This window comes from Sinohyriopsis cumingii, unplaced genomic scaffold (genome assembly GCF_028554795.1).
Source record: "Sinohyriopsis cumingii isolate HCF-2022 unplaced genomic scaffold, ASM2855479v2 utg000624l, whole genome shotgun sequence".
In the NCBI taxonomy this organism is placed as follows: Eukaryota; Metazoa; Mollusca; class Bivalvia; order Unionida; family Unionidae; genus Sinohyriopsis; species Sinohyriopsis cumingii.
The window spans coordinates 3,229,349-3,255,696 of NW_028315919.1; the positions used below are offsets into that span (position 1 = coordinate 3,229,349).

Here is a 26,348-nt window from a genome sequence, read left to right on the forward strand (position 1 = left end):
TCTTGTGCTATATACATCTAAGTACAGTTCTGCTTTTGTGGGAGGGGGGGCTGTTTATTGTGTTATGTCATTTACTTCTAAGTACAATTCTGTAGATGCTTTTCAGTGTCCTCACCAGAGCAGTAATCGTCACAATCCGTAACGTGTACGGTTTTTGATATCATAAATTCGGCAACATTTAAACAAGAATATTTGTATCGATAGCTACAACCTTCATAACTCCTCTTGACCTCATAATAATAGATTCTCTGATTCTATCTGCAACCAATGTAACCACACAAAAAAAATGTTTCAATAGCTAGATGGTGCTATTACCTATTCTGTTTTGTTTTATCCAATGGAGCAAAGCGCATTGATTGCCTGGTATCTGGAAAATCTGTGGAGATTGCAGTCCCTAAAGTGTATACCTTAATGTCTTTACCCATAGCCCCATTGGGTTTTAGGTATGTTGGGGATATGCAAGTAAGTCTTTCAATAAAGTAATAATAGCAAAATATTTCGGACCAATCTAAGAATGACTTGCTTTTTCAAGCATTTTATATGGGGATAGTTCTAATAAATTGTTTTCCATAGTATAATGTCATAAAATATAATCAAGAGTAAATCAAAGTTCCCAACATGTACAATATATATCACAACGCAATCTAATCTAATCCAGTTCAGCCCAATCCACTAACTCGTGTTTAAGGTCATATTTACAGCTTCGATTTACACTTCAAGTAAGTCGAATGGCTCGTGAGGGAATAAACTTTGGAAACTCAGGTTTGTTTATAAATTACCTATACATAAATTTATTCGGGACATCAGATATTGGGTAATTGTACTTGTATTTATGACAACATCAAAAGGTCTGGACTTTGCATATTTCCATAGTGAATGACATATGTCCACTTTTCACATTTATTTTGTTTATTTATGATAATTTACAGATTTGCAGGCGAAGAGAAACGCCGTATTTAAACACAAATGTACATACGTTGCATCTCTATTCCATATTGTTGGTTATTTCTGAAAAGTTAAAGTAAAATCAGATTGAACTGTATCCGTACATCGCTCCCGAAAATTCTCACTTTGAAAGAGGGATGAAAATAGCCTTATTGCGAATTTAGTGCTCTCTCTCTCTCTCTCCATTGAACAAAACGATTTTAAAGCTCGAAGGATACACCCTCTTCTATGGTTTAAGTCAACTTTAAGCAGTGGTGGACACGTTAAATAAGTCACATTGAACCTGTTCATGGTACAAGTAGGCCTACTTGTCGAGATGCACCGTCATTGCAACTTTGTTGGCTATTGGTGTAAATGAAAACAGCATTGCAGTTAGAACCCACGCGCGATTTTAAGGTAGTGTTGAATAAATCATGTGAACTATGTGATAGCGTTGAACAAATCTTGTGAAAAGATGATAGCTTAACAGCGTAAGGTTACGGTATAATTTCATCCCAAGTTGCATCATCACTGCTAGTGTATTCTAAATATATGCGTTTGATATTTTGAGTAAGACATACAGGTGAAGCAAGGAGAACGGACGGATAAACGAGAACTGCGGACTGCTTCTTGAAGCTTTCGTATAATAAAAATGGGGTCTTAAACGGAAATGAATCTGTTTCCACCCCACATCATATCGACTCATTCACCGGACTATACATTGACATTAACGGCTATCGGCGAAATGAATATACTTGCATCTAATGATTGATAAAACAACACGTTCTCAATTAAGACAAACATCTTCGCTTTATTTATGTTTATGAATAACTGTGAATATGTGCTCTTTTCTGCACATCTTACTTACCACAGAGGGGCTCGAGTGACCGAATGGTCTGAAGCGCTTACCGTTACGGATCATTGCCATCTCACCTCTGTCTGCGTGGGTTCCAGTCTCAGACTCGGTTGACGTGGTCAGGTGAGTAAGCTTGCCAGTAGCTTCTCCCGGGTCGGTGGTTCTTCCCGGGGTTTTCCAGGGTTCTTCCTCCACCAGTTATACTGGCCGCCATGTATAGCCTATCTTGTGCTGAAAATGACGTTAAACCCTACAACAACAACAACAACTTACCACAGTATCTGAAACAAGTGTACTTGTATTAATATACATCGGCTGAGATCATCCAGTTCTAGCCGACTGTGCACCGAGTTTTAAGTTTTAGATATGGAATATGACAGTACGACCCCGTTATTAACTGGGAGGCGAAAGGAAGAGGTTAAGTCTCGTGCATTTAAACTATCATTTTGAAATCATGTTGGTTTTTTTAAATTTTGCGTGACATGTGCATGGATGGAAAATAATAGTGTTCTCATAACAAGTCTACGTCCAGCTGAATTTTGCGTTTAGGTCGTTGTGGCCTGGATTTTCATGGTCCTTGAACATATTTTATAGATTTTAAGTCAATGTGGTCGACTATCAAGCGGTGTTAATCATTTGCTAAACTTGCTTCTTTGCACAATTATAATGACACGATGTTCAGAAAGTGCTTTCATTTCATTTCCCACGTAATTGAATGTCAAAATAAGCTTGGACTATCGGACGGTTATGAAACGATTGGGAGGTCAGTCATGTATAATGACCACTTTAATTGCATTGGTATCGTAACTTCGTAAGACCTAATGCATACGTTTGTCATTATCATTTAGTAATGGATTTATTGGTAACTATACTTACCTTGAAAATAAGCCAGGTCAGTACACATATTTTTCTTGTCAATGTCACATTTTGTCACGCCTGAGATAACAAATGGTATCACATTCCTGATGGCGGCGATGACGACACCGTTGATAGTATGTATTTAAAGATATGTGATAGGTTTTTACATGTCTGGTACCGTAGAGGTACGGACAATCGAAGCATAATGAACCTTTTGCGTCCAAAACAAAAGCAATCCAAACCTGGATAGACATATCGAAAAAAATTTCATTAAAAATAAGATTCAAATATTTATAGTATCCATGTTTAATTGATCTGCTATCACGTATTTATACTACTTCACGTATTACTACGTTACGTACTATTTTTTGCGTAAGAATCGTAAGCTGCTTTTTTTTCTCCCCCCCCCCCCCGCCACATTTAAACGTGCCTCAGCCACTTAAGGGGCGCTCACCAGTTTTTAGGTACTTTTGAGAGAGTGACGTATGTAAGGTGAAGTTGTTTGCACTTAAAACATACACAATGGAGAGAATGTTGGCATACCTCTATGCTACATTAATGTAATGTGGATGATATTTCTTTGGATATTGTAGTTTTGGAAATTGTACATGATCTATGAACACTGCTAACTAAAATGACTGCTCCCTTGTGCTAAAAAATCAGCCTCAATTAGTCTAAAGTACACTAACCATAGCAGCTATTAAAATAGGGAAAATGAATTTTGCCAGTATAGACAATACCAGTTTCTGAAAGTACAATGAATGAATTACCAAATATATAAAATGTAAAAAAAAGTTATCGGCTCTTTTTTTATACAATTTACCTCTGAAGTTCAGGAAGTGAAAATGACCAAGTGGAGCTAGCACTTTTTTGAAAGGTGCACATCTGGAGCAAGGCCAAGCCGTATACTATATAACCCATAGTACACCCATCAATCATACACCAAAATAATGTGAATTAAAGGTTCTTTGAATTATACCAAAGATATACGAGGTCTTTTTTTAAATATCTAGTATAACCAGTGAGGAAAGCCGGGGAAATTCTTTTTCTTTAAAGTGCTAACCCTATGCAAACTATGAAACTGTAGAGCGCCACCTTAAGCAAATATTAACATGTATGCAATTATTTTTTTATTTTCATATAATTATGTATTATGTTCTGAATAAAAGGGTACATTCATATTGATGTTAAGCATGAAAATAAGCTAATTATGCTCATTTTGCTCTTGCTTACATAATTTGCCATGAGGCATGTTTGTGTGAGTAGTGACCTTAATTATGGGGAAATTAGAAGTCTTAGAATATATGAAAAGAGTCAACTTAAATTTCAAACTGTTGGAATAAGTAAAAGAAATATATAGTGAAAATGTTTCTTTTCATTTATTTGTAATGAAATAAAAAAAGTTAATGATGAGAAAGCGAATTCGCTTCTTCCATATTAAACAATAGGCAAATATTTTACACTTTGACCTTATGAACCTGTTCTGTTCCATCCCTTTTCAAACTGTAAAATTCATTGTTGATGTCTCAGAAATAATTCTGGCTAGTTTCATGTTCTGTCATTCAGCATAAAATTTGTTGTTATGTTAACAAAATATAATATGCATTTTTAAAATAGCTCACTTTTTATCGGGGGGGGGGGGCTGGACTTGGTAGAGACTCTGGCACTCATAAATATTGTTCTGTGGGGAAAATGCAGGAGAATTATTCAAGAGGACTGTTTTGATGCTTGCGACTTAAATTTTTCAGCCATACAATCAAAATTAAATCATACAATAATAATACCTATGTTCTCTTTATGGGGGCGATCACCAGTTATTATGTACTTTTGAGAGAGTGACGTATGTAAGGTGAAATTGTTTGTATTTAAAACACGCACAATGGAGAGAATGTTGGCATACCTCTATGCTACATTAATGTAATGACGATGATATTTCTTTGGATATCGTACTTTTGGACATTGTACATGATTTAAACACACTGCTAACTAAAATGACTTCTCCCTTGTGCTAAAAAATCAGCCTGAATTAGTCTAAAGTACCCTATACATAGCAGCTATTAAAATAGGGAAAATGAATTTTGCCAGAATAGAAAATACCAGTTTCTGAAAGTGCAATGAATGAATTACCAAGTATATAAAATGTATATAAAAAAAAAAGTTGTCGGCTCTTTTTTATACAATTTAACTCTGAAGTTCAGGAAGTGAAAATGACCAAGTGGAGCTAGCACTTTTTTGAAAGGTGCACATCTGGAGTAAGGCCAAGCTGTATATTCTATAGCCCATATTACACCCATCAATCATACTCCAAAATAAAGTGAATTAAAGGTTCTTTGAATTATACCTAAGATATACAAGGTCTTTTTTAAATAGCCAGTATAACCAATGATGGAAGCCGGGGAAATTCTTTTTCTTTCAATGCTAACCCTATGCAAAATATAAAACCGTAGAGCGCCACCTTAAGGCTTGTACCAGCCTAAATTGCCAAGCCAATATCATAGACAGTAACCTATAAAATCTGTCTCATTAGTCGTTAGTTAGTGACATCATTAGCACAACAATGACGTCATTTCTATATCAGCTGGTTCATCATCATCATCATCATCATCATCAGTCTCATGACCTAGTGTGGTCGTTGAGGCACTGTGCTGCTGAACATCTGACCAGTTCCCTCCACTTGATTCGATCATGTGCCAATGCCTGTGTCTCCACAAAACTTTTCCTGGTCCATTCTGTGATGTTGTCAGTCCACTTTTTTCTCTGTCTACCTCTCCTTCTGCCACCCTGGACGCTGCCCTGCAGGCTGTTGTGGATAGACTGTTGGCTCTAGTGACATGGCCATACCATTTCAGCTTTCTCTTTTTGACGGTGGTGAGGAGGTCCTCATATTGGCCTACTTCGCGCCTAATGGTGTTACGCACTTCTTCATTTGTGATGTGGTCCATGTAAGAGATGCCAAGGATGGTTCTGTCGCATCTCATTTCAAGTGACTGGATTCTTCGTTGTAATTCTGCTGTCAGGGTCCATGCCTCACATGAGTACAAAAAGACTGAGATGACTAGAGCTCGCAACAGTCTGATTTTAGTTTTCAGACAGATATTCTTGTCTCTCCAGATGGGTCTTAGCTTTCACATAGCTGCCATGGTTTGTGCTGCTCTTGACAAAATTTCTGCTCTTGATCCCTCTTCAGTGATTATGGAACCAAGATATTTTAACTGGCTCACTGTTTTCAGTTCATGTCCTCTGACTTTAATCTTGGCTGAGATTTGTTTGCCACTATTTGTCATCAGTTTTGTCTTCTCAGCGCTTATCTCCATGTCAAATCTGGAAGATGTTTCATCCAGGTTCTTCACTAAGGTGGCCAGCTCGTCTTCACTGCCTGCCAGTCCATCAATGTCGTCTGCAAAGCGGAGGTTGGTGATGTTACGCCCTCCAATGCTGACTGTCCCACAGTGGTTTTCCAGGGCTTCGCTCATGATGCGCTCTAAGTAGATGTTGAAAAGCGTGGGTGACAGGAGACAGCCTTGACGCACTCCCACTGTTATCTGGAACCATTCCTCCACAGCACCTTGGGCAATTACTGCACTGGTAGCCTTGGCGTACAGCTGCTTGATGATATTGGTTAACGTTTGACCCATATTATACTTCTTCATTGTGGCCCACATGGCCTCATGCCACACTCTGTCAAAGGCCTTTTTGAAATCTATGAACACATGATAGATGTCTTGTTGGTGTTGAGAGTACTTTTCGCACAGAACCCTGAGATTGAATATTTGTTCTGTTGTGCTTCTTCCACTCCGGAACCCGGCCTGTTCTTCAGCGATTATTTCTTCTGCTTGTGGTTTCAGTCTGTTCAAGATGATCTTCAGCATTACCTTACTAGCATGGCTGATCAAACTGATAGTTCTGTATGTTTGGCACAGCTGGAGATTGCCTTTTTTGGGAAGAGTTATCATCAGTGGCTGGGTCCATTGTGTTGGCCATTCACCTGTCTGCCAGATCTTGTTGCAGATTTTTGTTAGTAGCTCTTTCACTGATTCTCCCCCATTCTTGATAAGTTCAGCTGGGATGTTGTCTACTCCAGCTGCCTTCCAATTCTTCAGTGCTCTTATTGCTGACTCCACCTCTTCTTTGAGAATGGGGAAGTCATCATCATTTGAGGAGTTTGGAACTTCAAGCACCTCTGGGTTTCCTGTGGACTGATAGTTGTAGAGTTCTTTGCAATACTCAGTCCATCTTTCTACAATGTCACTCGCTTCTGTGAGGCATTTTCCATTTTTGTCTTGAATGGTACTGACTCTTGGTTGTTTCTATCTGGTGAGGCCTTTCACAATTTGGAATGCCTTTTTGCTGTTATTCTTTATCAGACTGTTCTCCATTTCTGTGCACGTTTGTCCAATCCAATTTTCTTTTGCTTTGCTCAAGGTTTTTCTGATATTCTTGTTTATTTCTCGGTACTTCAATGCCCCTGTTGTGTGTCTGGTGTTTTTTAGTTCTCTTCGGGCATCACACAACTTCAGAATCTTTTCTGTAACCCAGGGTTTTTTCTTCGGGCGATGGAGGCCAATGATGTCCTTGGCAGCTGCTGTCATAACTGTGTTGAATGTGTCTGTCATCTCATTGACATCACCATCCATCACAAGGAGTGGAGCAAATTTTCCTCCAATTGTGGCTTGGAATGACTTGCAGATGTTAGGGTCCTTCAGTTGTTCAAGGTTGAATTTGAGCCTGATGTTCTTTGGCTTGTTAATTTTCTTCAGCGTCACTCGGAAGTTCATAATCACGAGGTCGTGATCACTCCCAACATCAGCACCTGGGAATGTCCTTGTTTTTGCTCTATTGATGCCAGATCGGTAACGGTTTTGAACCAGTATGTAATCGATCTGGTTGTGATGGGTTCCGTTTGGTGAGTGCGATGTCCAGAATCGTGAAGCTTTATGTTGTCCCAGGGTGTTGGCTAGTACCAAGTTGTTGTAGCTTGCGAACTCGAGCAGCCGTCTCCCTTTTTCATTGGTAAGCTCATTGCAAGAAGGTCAACAATGTACTTCCCAGTCTCTTAGAGCATCTTTGCCAACTTTGGCATTCCAGTCTCCTTGGACGATGAGGATATCTTTCTTACTGACCATGTTTAGAAAACCCTGTAGTTTGTTGTAAAACTCCTCTATTTCTTCATCATCATGACCGGTAGTTGGAGCATAGACTTGGATAATTGTGATGTTAAAGGGAGATGCTTTCAGACGAATGGAAATGATTCTGCTAGATATGGGGCAGCATTCAAGCACAGATCCCTTGATGGCTTTGTTTACAAGGAAGCCTACTCCATTTATGGACTTGTCACACTCTCCACTATAGTATAATATATGCCCATCTTCAGTTTGGTGTTCTCCTAGGGATTTCCATCTAACTTCACAGAGTCCCAGAATGTGCCATGTGTAGTGTTCCAGCTCATGTGTCAACTCTTGGAGTTCTCCAATTTGCGCCAGAGTTCTAATGTTCCAGGTGGCGATGGCAATGTTGTCTCTCGCTCTAACACCAATAATCACTCTCTACTCGATTTTTCTTTCATGCCAATAGATATTGTACATGGTGACATGAATAGACTCATAAAAGAAACTTATTGGATTCATAAGTTAGATACTTTGTATTATAATAGCCTTAATGCCAATGCACTATATAAAATTGTATTTGTTAAAATTGATATTCTGTATATCCTTTATAGCAATATAATTATATGTATGACTGTTTGTCTCTATTTTATTTTATTATAATACTGATTCAGGTTTCGTTAGAGACTCGTGTATCTTTTAGATCCTGTCACACACACACACACACACACACACACACACACACACACACATATATACATATATACATACATACATACATATGACTTTACGTAATGACGTAATTGACGTTACATAATGACGTAATTGTTATTTTAAAATAAAAGAGTCATCCGTTTCTTTCAAAACATTTCGTGCTTGAAGAAGCATAAATGCGAAACTAGTTGCACAGAACTTTCGGCGCTTGTGTTGTTTTTTTGAATCCCAATTCATGAGTAGAGCTGAAATATTATACATGAAAGCTGGTGACAGAAACATTTTTATTGCGTATAGGATTGTCTACCTTTTTTAAGTAAGAGAAGGCTGTATATAAAAAAAGTAAAATAAATCCAAGCATGAAGTCCCTAAAACGGTTACATACTAGTAATGTAGTGAATACATTTCAGGTAGTAAACGACAGTCTTATTGAAATGTTTGTTGAGTAGAATAAAAATAAAAAATAAACAAGAAAAAAAAAAAAAAAACATGCACTATGTCAGTAGGTGAAACAACAATTATTTTAATTCTGAAATCTTTTATCATATGGGAAGAAAAAAAAACACAAATCATGAATAAAAACAAAGGACGTATAAGAGAACTGGAGTAGTTGTAAGTGGGAATTGGTGGACACAATGAATTAACTTGATGCCGAAGGTTAATGTGTGTGTGTGTGATCTGGATTGTTTTTTACGTAGCTTTAACAATTTTTCAGTCATATCGCTACAATGTCTGCAGTGTGACAGCTTATAGTGATGTCTAGCACTGGGGCATCATGCTGCAGACATGTAGCATGCTGTCCCACCCAGTCACAATATCCTGACACAAGGCCGACCAGTTCTAACACTGCCATCTTAATGCTGAGCGCCAAGCGAGGCAGCTGTTAGTACCATTTTTGTAAGTCTTTGGTATGCCTCGGCTGGGGATCGAACCCACGACCTTCTGCATCCGAGGCGAACGCTCTTAGCACTAGGCTACCGGAGCAGCATAAAAAAGGTTAATATGAAGGGGTGGTATGGGGACACAGGGAAATCCTTTGCAGAGTAGAACTGAGCTATACAGTGGATAAAAAACATGGAAAAACGTATAAAAATCAGACAGAGTCAAACAACAAAAAGAAAAGAAGTCCTTTTGAAGCAAGCCATCATTTCCAAAGTGACCTTCTGTGGCTTCCCTTAAATCCAGAAACTTCAAGACATGTTTGCAAATTGATAAGCATTGCCAGTGTACACTAAAGTAGTTTTTGGAGCTTTCGTGTTTCGAATACCTATTTCCCAGATTGAAAATAGCTCGTGTATCATCATCAAGAGCATTTCGATCCCGTTAATAGTATCACGGGATTTCTTGGATAAACTTACTATTGTGAGAAATGTAATGAAGGTTTTACCAGTCGAGAGCAAAACATTCACTGTGGAGAGAACTATTGTGGGTGTTTAGCGTACAGACCATCCATTCATGAAGTAGAACGAATTCGATGCTCTTCTTGCAAGCAAACCTTTAACAGTGCCACTTGTTACGAAGAAAATTACACGAAACAAGTTCAACAGCAGAAAAGTGCTTGCAAATTGTTGACTTTGAGTGTACACAAGAGATTGACATTCAAATCTTTAATTTCTTCATAGCTCATCGTGTGTGTGAGAAATACATATTAAAAAAAAAAACAACAGATTTTTCTTGGTCCCAATTGTAGTAAGATTCCAAGGGACGTAAAAGCGACTGTCGTACTCTTCCAAATTTTGCGGAATGGATTTTAGACCATACAGATGACAAGGACATCCAGCGTTACAGAGACTGTCATCTATAAGCTGCAATCAGCGTTACGAAGAAAGTCATCGATAAGCTGCAATCATGGCTCGCAATTTCTTGGGATATGACGAGCAATTTCTTTTGAAATATTATTCAGAACAAGATACCAAATGCCATCAATCACCGTGAAAATTTCTAAATTCATTTACATGAGAGCGGGACAAATGCAGTTTCCACGAGTTATTGGGCCATTTGGAATGACCATAGGTTATTTTCCATACTTTTTCAATATCGAAGCTAATCCAAACATTGTGCTCCCACATTTACCGGACATTCGCTATTACGACCCTGACGCTATGCACAAAACAACGAGAAGCATTCTAATCCTGGTAGCAAACTTACTTTTCATACGCGTTTGACTTTCTAGAAGAAACGTTGATATGGACGTGGACAGTGCCGACGGAGGGGGGGGGGGGGGGGAAACGGCATATATCCCCAGAGCCCGGGTCAAACAACACTTTTTAATTTTATATAAATAAATAAAATTGTTTGAACAAGAAGTTCGAACTAGGAGAGGGCAGGGTGTTTCTTACCCCAGGACCCATGATCGCTCCCTGCGGCCATGGATGTGGATATTTTATGATTATATTATGGGGAATTTTGACAACTATTTCTAGATCAACGAGGTATCGATTCTCTGACAGAAGCTTCTACCATCGCTAAAGCGTGTGAATTATTCTGTCAAAAGAAGTTCGTTCCCGAGAATAAACTAGTTATCATACCCATCAATCCTATTTCCTTGTCAGTAGTTAATATTCCGCCAAAGCTTTGCGCTAGCTCCATTGAATGGATACAACACTGAATGGTGGGGGTGGGTGGGAATTGAAAGTCTTAATGTGGACATAGAACATAATTAATTTTACTATATGTTCTCTACATTTGTTTCTCAGTACTGACCTTTCCACTGTGTGACAATCATTGCAAATCATATGTTAATCTAAAATACCGTCAAAGATGACTTCAAGGTGAAGTTCTTGTCAAAGGTTGACCTGCTCTTTTTTGAGATGCTAGACTGTCAACATAGCAGCATGTAAACAGAACACAGATTTCACTTCGGATCATCACCAAGGCCTTATTACTCACTGTGCACTGTCGTCGAAATACACACAGACAACAACACCCTGAGCTAATATTATCAAGAATAAACAGTTACCATTAAATCCCTACCAAAAATGCATAAATAAAACCACCAAAATGAGAGAGGAGAAAATGTTCTAAAAATAGACCACAGCTACATGAAAGTAGGCCGAAAAAGTGTTGGGCCGAACAACAAGACGACCTGGTTTGGGGCCTAAATGTTATGGTTCGTATGTCCTCAACTTCAATGACAACAACTACAAGCGACCAGTCCAGATAAGCTTCCGATTGCAGAGGAATATTGTCAAAGTGTTATGGACGCTTATCATTCTGTAAAATAATTTAATCATAAATCGATTCAAGAGCAGTTAGTAATGGAAGAAGCTGTAGAAGACGAAGGCAAGAGTGCATATCCCGAAGACAGGGAAAGACTGTTGCACAGGCGTAAGAGTTATTTTGGGACTGAGTTGTTAAAAATGGGCTTTGGAGTTTATTCCCCCACCATTATTTAGTTGATACTCTACCGGCAGTTCGTAGTTTAGTCCTACAGTGTAAGACATATCACATGTTTTTGTTTTAGTGGGTGATGTGTCTTACGTTGTAGGACTATTCGTAGTTGTACTCCGTACCGCTTTTAAAACGCAATGCATCAAGGGTATGAAAAATGCACATAACTTCTAGTGAAAGTTCTAAAATTTTTGTCTTAAATAGTTTAACTTACACCTATTAAATAAACCTAACTGTTGAGTTTTCTGTACCTAACTTCGGATCGTGTAAACACTGATCCTCGAAAGGAGTATAGATAATATATATGATGGTCCAAATAAAATGAATAATTACCATTTAAAGTATTTGCAATAAAATTCTAACACGTTTCACCCATTACTCAAATATTTGATTCTGAATGCATACATGACATGTATCAATTGTATGCATTAATCATCTTATTCAACAATGTATAATTTCTGTAGGTGCATTTACTCAGATTAAATATTAATTGTTCTAAAATATAATTCTAATAGTTAACCAAAGTCTATTCAGTGCAGATTTTGGAATGCTCTGCACCTTAACTGTCATCTAGTCCAAGTTTCCTCTGACTTGCCATCTCATTTTTTATATTTGGACATTTATGTTGGGGTGTAGGGTCAGAGACCACTACCTATTGAAAAGATTCGATCTCCAGCCGAGTCATACCAAAAACTTACAAAAATGGTACTAACAGCTGCCTCGCATGGCGCTCAGCATTAAGAGGTTAGTGTTAGGACTGGTCGGCTTGGTGTCAGGATAATATGGCTGGGTGGGACATCATGCTGCATGTCTGCAGCATGATGCCCCAGTGCCAATCATCACTATAAACTGCCACACTGCAGGCATTAAAGTGATATGACTGAAAAATTGTTAAAGCTACGTTAAAAATCTAAGTCACACACACACACCTATAGAAAATGACATCAGAGGTCGTATAGTCACGTGATATCAATGATAAACCTTAACTAGTGTTGCTGTAGAAAAACAAATTGAACATATAAATGAAAGTCATGTAATCTTTATTGAAAAATGAAAGAACACAAACTTGTCAAAATATTTATTTGGAAAACAACAACTGGAAATCTGTAAATGTTGCAGCGACTTAAAGAAAACCAAATTCACTAAGCAGAAAGCACAGATTGTTTTCGTAAATAATTGGGTAAATAGATTAGAAAAAATATATAGTTCAGTAGATTAGAAAAAATATATAGTTCAGTGAAAGCAAAGTCAGTACGGTGGTCATGTGATACCGGCAAAAATGTAGCTGATGTGTGCTTGGTACTTGTTGAAAATAGTATTCTCCACCCTGCTGCAATACCAACAAGTTTCTGGTCATTTTTCTCAGAATGAAGATGTTTAGAATTAAGTGTGCATTATATCTATTTCCAAACATTATGTGACTTCTGTATAATATTTTCAGATTCTGTGTACAACAACTTTGGAAATTTATTTATTGTTGATATCATGTGACTATTTTACCCCTGATAGCATTGAGATGTTGGTTGCGAGATTTGTATAGTCATGTGACTCAGAATGCAAATGAAGAGCTCCAGGTCAAATTTCAGAAACGATGTACTTTCATCACATCTGTCAACAATTATAGACATGATGAATGCCATGCTTGTGATTTTTGAGAAAATAAATCATATTCCTATTGATTTCATGCAGGTATATCTCAATGAAATGTTGTTCAAGTGTGCTAGGCTGGCTAGAAAGCAGCTTCCCTATGCTGACACCAAATGGTGTCAGCAAATTCCAAGTTTTTGATATCCAGTGGACTCTGACCCTACACCCCAAGAAAAATGACCAAATATCGAAAATGGGATGGCAAGGGTCAGAGGAAACACTGACTAAACTGTTATCAAGAAAGTTATATGCAAAAATTATTGATCACTATGAATGGTAGCCAGTAGACCAATTAGTCTTTAACTGTAAGATGTATACCCTAATATTTATATTGTTTGGTTCAAAGTCTTATTGCGTAAATAAGTGGCATTGTCTAGTGTGTTCCTTGGTTAACTAGCAAGAGAAAAAAAGCCATATTTTCAGGAATATTTCACACACCTGGCAGCCCATGTTGACACCTTTCCACATATTAAAGTCTGTTTTACTCTTACTATGCATACTGATGTAATCTTTTAGTAATGGATTCAAATTCTGGCCCAAGTAAATGGATGTTTTCAGGTTCATTTGACCTACATTTCAGTTGGTTGAAAAGTGATGTGAGCTGAAGAATGCTAAAGTCAGTTTAAGGTGAAGCATGTTTCTTTATTGAAATGAATCAGAATATACTTATATTGATGAAAGTGATTACATAGCTTCTTTTTGTTAAAGGTATTTATCATCCCATTAACCAGTTTTGGCATGCGCTGCTTCCATTGCATTTCATCCAACTGAAATGTAGTTCAACGGAACTTTTAAACATTTTGAAATCATTGGGAAAATGACATCAGAGTAAGTATAGTCCTACTAAAGCAATTAGACTGAAATTTGTGGAAAAGTTGCTGGGCTGCCAGGTGTGTGAGATGTTCGTGGATATTGGGTCAGTGATTCCATTGTCAGTCATCTGGGGAACACACTAAACAATGCCATTTATTTAGGCAGGAAGACGTCAGCTCAAGCACCATAAATATCAGAGTAGATGTCTTACATTGTAGGACTAGTAGGCTAACAATTTGTTCACCAACCTTTAATTTCTGACTTGATCCATGGTCGAAAAGAACTGGGTATAGACACGGTTCATGTTGGAGTGCCTACAGAATTGTGTAATTCCTTTGGATTAATGGGCCACTTGCTATTAAATAATAAATTTATTTGGGTTACAGAGTATACTACTTGGTCTTGCTTCAGATGTGTATGTCTCAAAAGACTGCTAGCTATAATTGATCTTTTTCACTTCCTGGACTTCAAAGACAGATTTGGAAAAAACAAGCTATATATATTTATTACATAATTTATTTATTTTATTTTCAGAAGCTGGTATTGTCTACTCTAAAAAAAATTAATATTCTTAGTTATAATAACTGCTAAAGCTAGTTTTCTTTGGACTAGTGCCAACTCATTTTTTAAGTTCACCGGAGCAGCAGTTTTGATAGTTGTCTGCTTTAGTGCATGGTTTCCATAATTACCACAGGCAAAGAAATTGCAGTCACAGGATAACCGTAAAGGCAGTATGACCCATTTTCCAGCAGGAGACCTTACTAACAATGAACCACCTGTCAAGGCAGCAGGACTCTTTCCCCCACAAGAGACCTAATTAATAATGAACCTTCAGCAAAGACAGTGGGACCCTTTCCCCATCAGGGGCAGTTCCAGGAATTTAAATACTAATTGTTTTGCTCAAAACTTTAAGAATAAAATTGATCTGTCTTCATGTCAGAATCTACCAGGGAAGGAAAATCTTGCAATATCTGAAGGTAATATAAATAAAATTATATATTACATCAATAATTTCTCATTTCTTTTTGCAGACAGAGACTCTGTTGCTGTCCCATATGAGACTGCCTTGAAACAAGTTGGTAAGCTACTTATTTTAGAATTATAATACATTAGTGAAAGTCACTGTCAAAGATGGTAATAGTGAGGACTAGTCATCAAGATTTACAAATTTTATAAATGTCAGCTTACCCAGTGCAACTTGACTGGAAATTTGAACTTGCCTTCGGAAAATTTGAGCTTGACCTAAACATAATATCCCAAAATGAGTAATACAACAAGATAAAATTAAGAATGATATATTTTAGATTCATTTAAACTGGTCTTTTATTTTTACCTTTGTCAGCACCTTGAAACCAAATGCAGATAATTAAGATTATATTTATATATATATATATATATATATATATATATCAGGGGTTGCGGGGCCCTGAGTGGCCGAGTGGTCTAAAGCGCTTTTCGTTACGGATCACTGCCATCTCACCTCTGTCTGCATGGGTTCGAGTCTCGGATTCAGCTAATGTGGATATGTGAAAAAGCTTGCCAGTAGCTTCCCTTGGGTCGGTGGTTCTTTCCGGGGTTTTCCCGGGTTCTTCCTCCACCATTAATACTGGCCACCATGTATAGCCTATCGTGTGCTGAAAAGTGGAGTTAAACCCTACAACAACAACATATCAGGGGTTGCACTACCAGGCAAAGTGGGTCGCTTGAAAAATGTAAACTTCGCCTTCTTATGTTAGGAAAGTGAAAACAACATAGCCCAGCACTTTTGTTTGTACACTCAATGACTGACTGTAGTTTATAACTTTTGAGATACTCCCATGCTGTAGTCAGTAAGTTCTTTGTTGTGTTGTGTCATAAGGTGAAATATATTCAGTGTTGATACCAATTATGCTGGCAAATTCTTGTGTAGTCATAGATGTATTTTTTAATAGCTAACTGACCATTAACCCTTTCTTGAGCAAGATATCAATGCTTGATTTCCTAAATGGCTGTTTGGTGATGAATATATTCCAACTTTAAATGACAATATGTAGTTTTTTTAAATGAAGAGTTTGCATTTTTTTTAGTTTGAAAGTGTAAGTGAACCTGCAATGACAGACATCGCAGTGACTATGAAATACCACTTCATTAGATTGTCTCTTTTCATAAATAATTGGGTAAATAGATTAGAGCAAATATATAGTGCAATGAAAGCAAAGTCAAAATATTATTTGATAGAACATTTAGCCTAAATATTTAATCAAATAGATCAGAAACACATGAGATAATGCAATGTTGTGGAATTTGAATGAACGCTGCAAGGTCAAGGTTGTTTACTGACATTATTCACTTTTGTGAAAATACGAAAACAATAGTAAAGCAAATACTATTTAATCAATGTATGTCATTGCTACTTGTATGTGGGCAAATAAAAAACCCATAAATTTACAGTCCTGTCAATGGATTTGTCATAGCGAAGCTAGAAAATTAGTGGTTGTATTAAGAAAATCACACTTTGTAAAAATAGATTTACAATGGTTGTGTTGATTCAATTGGAAAGAAGGTTCAATCATATATCGACATTAATGCTTCAGTATGTTGTCTGTGAATAGTCACAGTACTGTTTTATCAGCAACAATGAAATTATGATGAACAGTATGGTATGAAATTACTTGTGCATTTTCTCCTATGTACATGAAATAGAGGTTGTTTAAAAGAAGTTCAGAAATATTTTTGACTGCAATTTTAGACAAAAGTTGTAGTTTATTAAGCATTTTACTGACTTGCAATTATTACAAGACTCTAATTTCATTACTCATATCAGTTAAATTAATTACAATGTATAGTTTGTGCTGTATTCTTTTAAAGTCATATGGCCAAAATTCACTGCATGTTATCTCAGTTTAAATATACAACTATGAATACAACGAGCATGAATATAATAATTTATATACACATAAAATTGTGTTGATAATAAACATACAACACAGATATTTCAACTTGTTAAAAAAAAGTATTGCTTAAAACTAATGTCAAATGCATGCTGAGAAATAGAGGACGTCATTAAAATTAAAGGAAAAAGTACACACACACACACACATTTATTACACATCTGATGTGTTTCCTGCTTTGCTTTTACTTCTTCTCTTTGTTTAGCTCCAACTATTTTGTCCAAAGGGAGACATCACTTCTCCCTAAAATTCAGTTTTGGCTTGATCCCTGGTATAGTGTATGCAGATCTAGTTAAAAGAGCAACATTAGACTTGTACATAGATAAATGGATAGGTAGATAAAGGTTTGGAAATAGCTCGATTTTTGAGAGGGAGAGAGAGACAGAGAATGAATGTCAGACTGTTTGTAATGATTTATTTATGCTTATAACTGAAGAATTTGTGGACATCAGTTTTATCCATTTTCTTAACAACTATCTTCAGATCGCCTTGAAATCAGCAGCATGCAAAAACATGTTTGACAGTCTGACTTTTGAGAATGATTTGAAACACTCATTTTTGTTGATTTAATTGTTTGCCAAGCAATAACAATGTATCATTCTCTTGTATTTATGTAAAGAACTGAACATAAACAACCTTTCTGGTTGCTATATTTTCATAACTTTATTCATGCTTTGAACAAAATATGCCATGTGGTTAATAATTAGGGAGCAGTGACTTTTATTACCAAACAAATCTGTCAAAAGAAATTTCATAAGTTGGAACTTATGAGTTAAAATATAAGTATTTATTCTTTATTTGTCAAAACTAGACTAGTAGTAAAGACTCGTAATTATCACATCTGAGAGAGAAAATGTGAGACTGACCTTGACCTTACAAAATGGAAACAACACATACATTAGATGGAAGAAACTGTTGGTTAAGTAGCTTGCACAGTTATGTATTTGACCCAGAACACTGATGTTAAATAAAATTTCTTGTATGTTATATACCTTTCTCAAATTTTTTTATTACTTGCCTACAGTCAAGTGCCATGCAAACTTGAGCTTGCCCAAACCAAATTAGAGCTTTTCCTGGTTGTCAGGCAAGAGTATTTGTAAATTCCTGGCCATACAAGACAGTAACTATATTGTAATGCACTAATCCAGATCAATAAAATGTATCTAGATATACAAATTGTATTGTATATTATCATTTATCCAGGGGATTATTTATTTGGACAGAATTCATATCTTCCAGTGTGTGGATGAAAGCTGTTTGACTATATTTTTGAGTATCATCATTCTTTGTAATTATTATAACAGGTATTATGATTATCATTTTCAACAAGGCAGCAATTATTTGGTGGAGACTGAAGCCTTTTTATAAATAATATCAATATTTATAAGTATATGGTTTGCTGGTAAGGTGTACTATGTAGTCGCAAAATGTTGAAAATGGGGGGGGGGTTTTCAAAAATACTTATCTTCATATCTATACACACCTTACATGACAAATATTTATTACATACAGTCTCTTCTAGTTTTATTCATTGAAAATGGGCATTGATACAGTGTCACCCCGCTATAACACACTCCATTATAACACCAATTTGGAAATAACATGTTTGCGGCATGGCTCTTGCAATTTTATATACATGTATTTTTCTTGCACACAAAAAAATTCTTTCTTAAAAGTACCAAAAAAAAGGTAAAAAGTTTATTATCATTTTGGGGAAGAGATTGCACATGAATAATACAAGACGATTGTAGCATGGCTCCTGAAATTTTATATGTGTTTTTCTTGTACATGAAAAAATAGTTGTTTCTTCTTAAAAATATGAAAAATAAAGTGTAAAAGTTTATTCTAGGATTGCGTAGGGCTTTGCCAATTTTGCAAACTGCGATTTTATTTTCCTTGTTGGCAGCAAAATATACCATCTGGTGATTATTTTATTCGCAACATTGTTGGCTGTTTAAACTTGTATATACAACTATTGGTTTGGAGTGGAGAAATTCAGAGGCCCTATGAAAGGAAGCCACAAACTTGATATAAAATGCACTGAAATTTATCTATTGTTATATAAACAATTTCATTGTCCATATTGACAAACCATCTTAACAGTGCATTGTTAAATCATAATTAGCTATTTTGTTGTTGACATTTCTGGTAATAAATATCAACCGGATGAGGCATTATCTTAGAATCTATCTTTCGTCGGATTTTTTGCTGCTTGTTAGTAATTAATATATTTAAATAGACTGTCATTTGTGTGTGGATGGTAAGTAAAATTCCTCTTATTTCCACTCAGAATTAAATCCTTCAGAACACCCACATTTTCTGTATTAATCCTTGTCATCAGACCAGAACACCTGCATCTCTATCATCCATTGACCCTTTGTTTAATTTCTGATGCATGAGTGGAAGGCAGCATCACTCCACTACCACAAATGTAATTTTAAAAAAAAATATTAAAAAAAAATAACCCATCTTACTTGTTGGTCTATTCAATAGTCAGGGAGGAATTGTAACTACAATTGATCCAACGATATCCAATTCCTTTTTTAAAATTATACCCAGATAAATTAGCTGAAATATCAAAGAAAACATTACCTTTGAAGCACCGACTGTTATGAAAACGTGCTCAGCAAATGCAGAAAAAAAATCAGTCTCAATCATGCAGTACAATTTTTTGATGTTGCCGCCACAATAAGAAACGGGCATTTGTTTGGTTCTCCAGAGCAGGCCTTTAGCAGTGACTTCAATAATGCATGCACCTTTTATCAAAGAAAGCTGATTACAATCTTCAATAAAAACAAAGTACTTTTCTTCAAAGAAGTCAGCACCAAACTTAATTAAAAGCAATGGAATCTGATGGATTTTTCATTTTCCAACGTGACTGGAACACATTTACTGTGCCATGAAAGTTTCCTTTTTGTAGGGAAAAGGTTTATGCTTATGAACACTACCAACATCAGCTTAAAATGCAAACTAACTTTTGCCAACTTTGGAACATACTGAAAAGTAAATGTCCTTCATCATTCATTACGTGATTGTGCTATGTTTATCCACTGAATTTAGACCTATATGACCAGTGACAAAATTATTGAATATTTTAAATCACTGTGTGTGCATTTTTTCAATGGAATTACTTCTATTGTGGATTCAATGCATGTGATTAGATTCGCAGGTGAGTACATAGTGTTGATACTCTATTCATACTATACATAAGACATATATATATATATATATATATATATATATATATATATATATATATATATATATATATAGTGTTCACATATATGTACCAACCCGTGGTTCTCTAAATAAAATAAAATATATGTGCCTTCTCTGTTTTCACTACAGGTGTATTTCCCATTTAATATGCATTGATTTAAGATGGTAACTGTGCCAATGAAACAGGTATTTTACAACCCACATTTATTACACACACACACCGCAATTTGTTTGGGGTACATCCATCATTTTCTTCAGCTGACTGATCTGGTTGCTTATAACACAGTTTGGTCTGTAACATGATCAGGTTCTATGGCTCCCAACTACCCTGTTATAGTGGGGTCACACTTGACTCATTAAAAATGTTTGATAGACCCAGTTGTTATGTTATTGTAACTGTCATTGACGTCCATTAATTAACTTAAGTATCAACATAAAAATGGGATGAAAGCATGATTGTAGAGTTGGTACATTTGAAATTTAGTATTTTTGCCATGGTGTGCATTGATGTTACCTTTTATATTTTCAGTACTTGATCCAATAATCTCCTTAGATATTTTTATTGAATCAGGATAAGTGCATTAGAGTCATAAAATGTTTCACAAAGCATGCATTAACATCATCAAAGTAAAACTAATTAAGATCAATGAAATCAAAAAGAAGTTGAAATAGTTAGATAGCAGTCTTTATTTCCCTTAGACTTAATGTCAAAATCATTAAATCATTTCTTTTTTAATTGCAATAAATGATATCTTCATTTATACTGATTGCCACGTCAAAGTGAAAATCTTTTAGGGATTGTCTTTCAATATGATTGTCATCAGGTAATTCAGTGCACTCTTTGTCATCATGTTCCATAAAACACTCTTTATTCTCTTCACAATCTGTACCTTTCACAATCTGGAAGAATAAAAATAAACATGAACTAGATTTATTGGAGAAGTATTTTAAATATAAATGAAGGAACACTTTTTATTTATATTTTAAAATAAAAGATAATAATGTTCCATTTATTACTTGCATTGACAGAAAAGATAAACCAGAAATAAATACGGCAGCACCCACTAAAGATTTTCTGATCAAATTATATTTCTCTTGCTGAGAGTAAACTATGTAAGTACAAGAGCAACTTACAAATAAAAAGCAACTTTCATTCCTGGTGACAATTTAATAAGGATGACAACAGTTGCAACTATAACTGCTGCTACCAGCCCAATATCACCTATCGGTAACTAAGATCTGAATCAAAATTTAAAATTATGGAAAACTTGCTCTTCCAATCCAGCAATTTCCACCCAAGGGTATAAAGTCTTCCATCCAGTGTTAAACTCCATCCTTCATTGCTTAACCTCTTTCTGTGGAGAAATCACAATGGCCATGGGGGCCCCGAGTGGCCGAGTGGTCTAAAGTGCTCTTCGTTACGGATCACTGCCATCTCACCTCTGTCTGCGGCGGTTCGAGTCTAAGATTCAGCCAATGTGGGCATGTGAGAAAGCTTGCCAGTAGCTTCTCATGGGTTGGTGGTTCTTTCCGGGGTTTTCCGGGTTCTTCCTCCACCATTAATACTGGCTGCCATGTATAGCCTATCGTGTGCAGAAAAATGGCGTTAAGCCCCACAACAACAACAATGGCTATGTTGGAATCAGAATCACTGGCACTGTTAGTGATACCAAATAATGATCTTTGTATCTAGGCCTAGATCACGCTAGATGGGTGCTGGTTAATTTGACAGTTCTTTTTCAATGGTATGTCCATTTTTCACAAGAATGTTAAACATAAAATCTAATATGTTTAACTATTTTGGCTGGTAGTGGAAATGACTGAAAGATATATAACATCACTACAGTAGCTTCCATCATCATTGGCCAATTAAGTGATTATATCAGTGCAGATGAATCCTTCCCTCACATCAAATGTTGTGCACAGGCAGTAACTTTTCTTCCCCATCCAGAATGGGGCAGAGTGGTGGGAAAATAGGCAGAAGTTCATTAGAGAGGTAAAAAATTTGAATGTTCAAAAAATTAATATAAAACAGGCATGCTACTAATTTTTTCAATCACATAATTTTAAAAAACCCAAAAGAAATCTGCATTGTATGGTTTAAAAATTATACAGATTTCTTAGTTTGATTCAGCACAATTTTTGTATGTCTTTTTGTGTGCAAAAGCTGGTATCATCAATAATATGTTTCTGTGGAAAATGGGTTCCATTGATGTGTATGCACATTCTACCTACTTTTACAAGATTAAATAATGAAATTAAAAGAGGTTGATCTATCCAAATGGATGAAGTTTGCTAGCTGTAAAATATGTTTTTATATTAAATTTATGTTAGGTAAGTATTAAAGATCATAAATTTATGAAGTATGTACTCTTGAAATTCGTAAAAAGGTCTTGGAAAAGTTTGGGAAAAGTCATGGAATTACATTTTGTAAAGACTGCAGTAACCCTGTTTCAGTTGTTTCACATTGGTCTTAGCACAGCCAAAAGACAAGTTGTTATTGAACTCAGATTGCAAAAGCATCCAGTTGTCAAGGAATGGGGCTGGATTAGTGCAGAATTAAAAAAAAATTGGAGTCAACTCCACTGTCTTTGCTTATCTGGGAAGAATCAAATCAAGCCCTAGCAGAGACTCTGCAGTACTACCCCCACCCCAGGCAAGGATGATCATTTTTTGAAATGCTGGAATAATTTACCGTAAGAAAATTATATTTATACATAGCTATGGTCCATGAAATCCAGAATCAATAATACAATATTGGTTCATGTGCCTTTTCTTGCAGAACCTTTAGTTGAATATTTGTCCCAAAGATGGTTTAAAGTAAAGTATGGGGAAAATATCATTTATCAGTTTTTACATAAATAATAGGAGAATGATAATTTAAACATTCATCAAATATGCAGTTTCAAGATCATAGACTCCTTATCAAATACACAGTGCAAAGGGTATGTTCTTGAAAAGGGTATGTTGAGTGGTTTTAACAGTATGACACAATTATTCAGATCACATCTGTTTCACAAAAGAATGCCTGCATGGATGATTTATGGAAGGTCATAAATATGTTTCTTGATTTTATCATTTTTCTCAGGACAGTTATTTCAGTTATTAAAACTGTATAAACGTTTTTCTTTTACATTATTTAAAAAGTGAAAGAAGTCTCAACTACATCATTTTCTGTCCACCCTCTAGGACTTCATTGTATTATTATATACTTAAGTAAAAAGTGACATATGAATGAGATCATAATCTAATGATCACATCATTTTAGCTGCACAACAAGTGTTGATTTTACAAAAGCAGACAAACATAAGACCACTGTTTAGGCTGGTGAAAAGTGGTCTTAAGTGGCTGGTGGTCTGATGTTGGAAAGTAAATTTGAGTTTTTATGTAGTAAATGGGACTTAACAAAAATTGTTGCTATTTGGAAGTGGTCACAATGGGAGGTTTTGCTTGTAAATGTTTGGCAATTTTTGGCAGGTAATATTTTCCACAGATCTATAGACACAAATAGGGAGACAGACTTCCATCTACAAGACAGATCATACATTCTTGTTTAGAGTCAGTTGGTCCTCATGTGTTTTATACTAAACATGATACAAGGCACTAGACCTATGTGAGCATCTAAGCATGAATCAGCATGTGCATGTTTGCATGAATCAGCATGTGCATATTTGCATGAATCCGTGTGTGCATATTTGCATGAATCACTGTGCATATTTGTGTGAATCAGTGTGTGCATATTTGCATGTAAAAGAGTATGATATTATGTAAACCCTTCAAATGCCTTTTTTTTAAATAGAGACTTCAGACCTTTGGATGTTTTGTAATCCTTTGGATAGTTATTAGATGGTCTTAGAAATGGATGAGATGTCTTGTAAGAATATTGATTGAATGAGAGGAACGGAAAGGTAGACATTTTACTGCTTGTTTTTGCGGTTTCAATCTTTTTGTATTAATTTACAGGATATGGAAAGTTCCATGTTGTCCTTCTCCTGCTGTGTGGCTGGGCTGTGTCCAGTGATGCCATTGAGATTCTGTCCGTATCCTTTATGCTGCCATCAGCAGAGTGTGACCTTCACCTTTCTTCTGCAGATAAAGGATGGCTTAATGCAATTGTTTTTGTTGGTAATCTTGTTCATATTTTCAGAAGATTATATGTTATTATTTATTATTTTATGCTCATTTTTGACTCCATTAACTTTACAGTCAGAATTATGTAATATTTTATCATATTTACACTTTCATATTGCACTCATGTGTGTCTAATAGTAGTATAGTGTATTAGAAACTACTTTGTAAACAAATAGTGTACACTCTTGTAGTAGGCGCTTTACATTTTGGTTGATTAAATTTGTTTCTGAATGAACTAAAGCAGCTGTTTCGTAGACTGCCATATACCAGCTGCTTTGCAATATTCCATGTTAACTTTTTTGATACAGTGTTTTAGATTTAGGCTAGCAATAGATGCCAGACAGGTCATAAAATTGCTGGAGTCCCTACAAATAGCATGCAAGTGACAGCGCATAAATGTGTCTTTAGCTTGTAATAAGAATGGTAAAAAATATACTTACAGCTTTATATCCTAAATTTCTTCAAAATGTTTCTTAGTTCTGCAGATCCAAATTACATGAGCTATGTCAAGGGTTCCAAAGCTTGATTACACATTTTGAAATTGTACTGTAATTTTGACTACATTCCAAGTGCGATAACATCCTCCTTACTGCACTCAAAATATTCCATAGCATCTTTTTGATAATTACAATTGAAAAAGTTCATATTTTTCCCACAATATGATTCCAAACATACAATGACAGAACAGAAACACACATGCAGATGAGTCAGCATGCTGCTCTTTTGCTGCACAAATCAGATGTTACTTCATGTAGAATTTACACAGATAAATCCAGTCCATAATCACAGAATTTAGTGTCAGTAAAATTTAGGTAATCTTTGATTTTGGTATATTAGCAGTTTAACATTATAGCAAATTACTTATAGTACAAACAATAAATCTTTGATTTTGTTATATTAACAGTTTAATGTTTTATCAAATTTCTTATGGTGCAAACAATAAATCTTTGATTTTGGTATATTAGCAGTTTAATGTTTTAACAATAAATCTTTGATTTTGTTAGATTAACAGTTTAACATTATAGCAAACTACTTATCACGCTAAACAATGAATCTTTTTTTAGTAGCTATACACTATATCAACAAAAGTTAGATGTGCTTGAATGTAAGAAAATCAAGTTTATTTCAACACATGGAATTATCAAATAGCAAATAATGGAATTGTTGCTGAAAGTGATGAAAGTGCCAATAAAATTACCATATTTCCTTACAGCAGGATTTACTGGTCTGAAAATTTTGCTTATTGAAATTCTATTTACTTGCATCTGACCTTGGTCAGAAACTTTGAGAACTGTCTGTCAGGGCAGTCCTAAGCATTTATACTATATACATTATGATCTTTCCATTGCTAAAGCTGAGTGTAAATACAATTTTTGTGAAAGTTAATGTTCTTACTAAATTTGCAATTTTTTATTCTCACTACTCATATTGAAAGGTCACAATGACCTACATTTCCCATTTTACTGGCATGTAGAAAGTGTGTACTTGCCTGGGAACAGAGTAGACCAAGACCTGCCAATACATAGTACAATTGTCCCTCAATGTACAGTGACTCATTGTAGCATGATTTCATATAATATGGGTGTGATGCATTTACTCATTACATCATGTTCTCATAATTTGGGTAAGATGCATGTACTCATTATACCATGATTTCATATAATATAGTTATGATGCATGTACTCAGTACACCATGATTTCATATAATTTGAGTATGATGCATGTATTTATTATACAGTGATCTCATAATATGGGTATGATGCA

General features: G+C 35.6%; 1 protein-coding gene across 2 annotated transcripts in view; it reads left to right on the forward strand.

Annotated features, from left to right (window-relative positions):
* The first annotated feature begins 714 nt into the window (after nt 1-714).
* Nucleotides 715-26,348, forward strand: part of LOC149773619 (synaptic vesicle glycoprotein 2C-like) — a 79,570-nt gene continuing 53,936 nt past the window's right edge. The window contains exons 1-3 of one of the 2 annotated variants that reach the window (XM_089946350.1): nt 715-762; nt 15,336-15,383; nt 24,417-24,578. In XM_089946350.1, the coding sequence (XP_089802476.1) occupies nt 729-762; nt 15,336-15,383; nt 24,417-24,578 (244 nt within the window). In that variant the 5' untranslated portion in view covers nt 715-728. Of the gene's footprint in view, nt 763-11,602; nt 11,782-15,335; nt 15,384-24,416; nt 24,579-26,348 lie in introns of those variants that run through there. The other variant, XM_089946349.1, reaches the window with a different exon arrangement.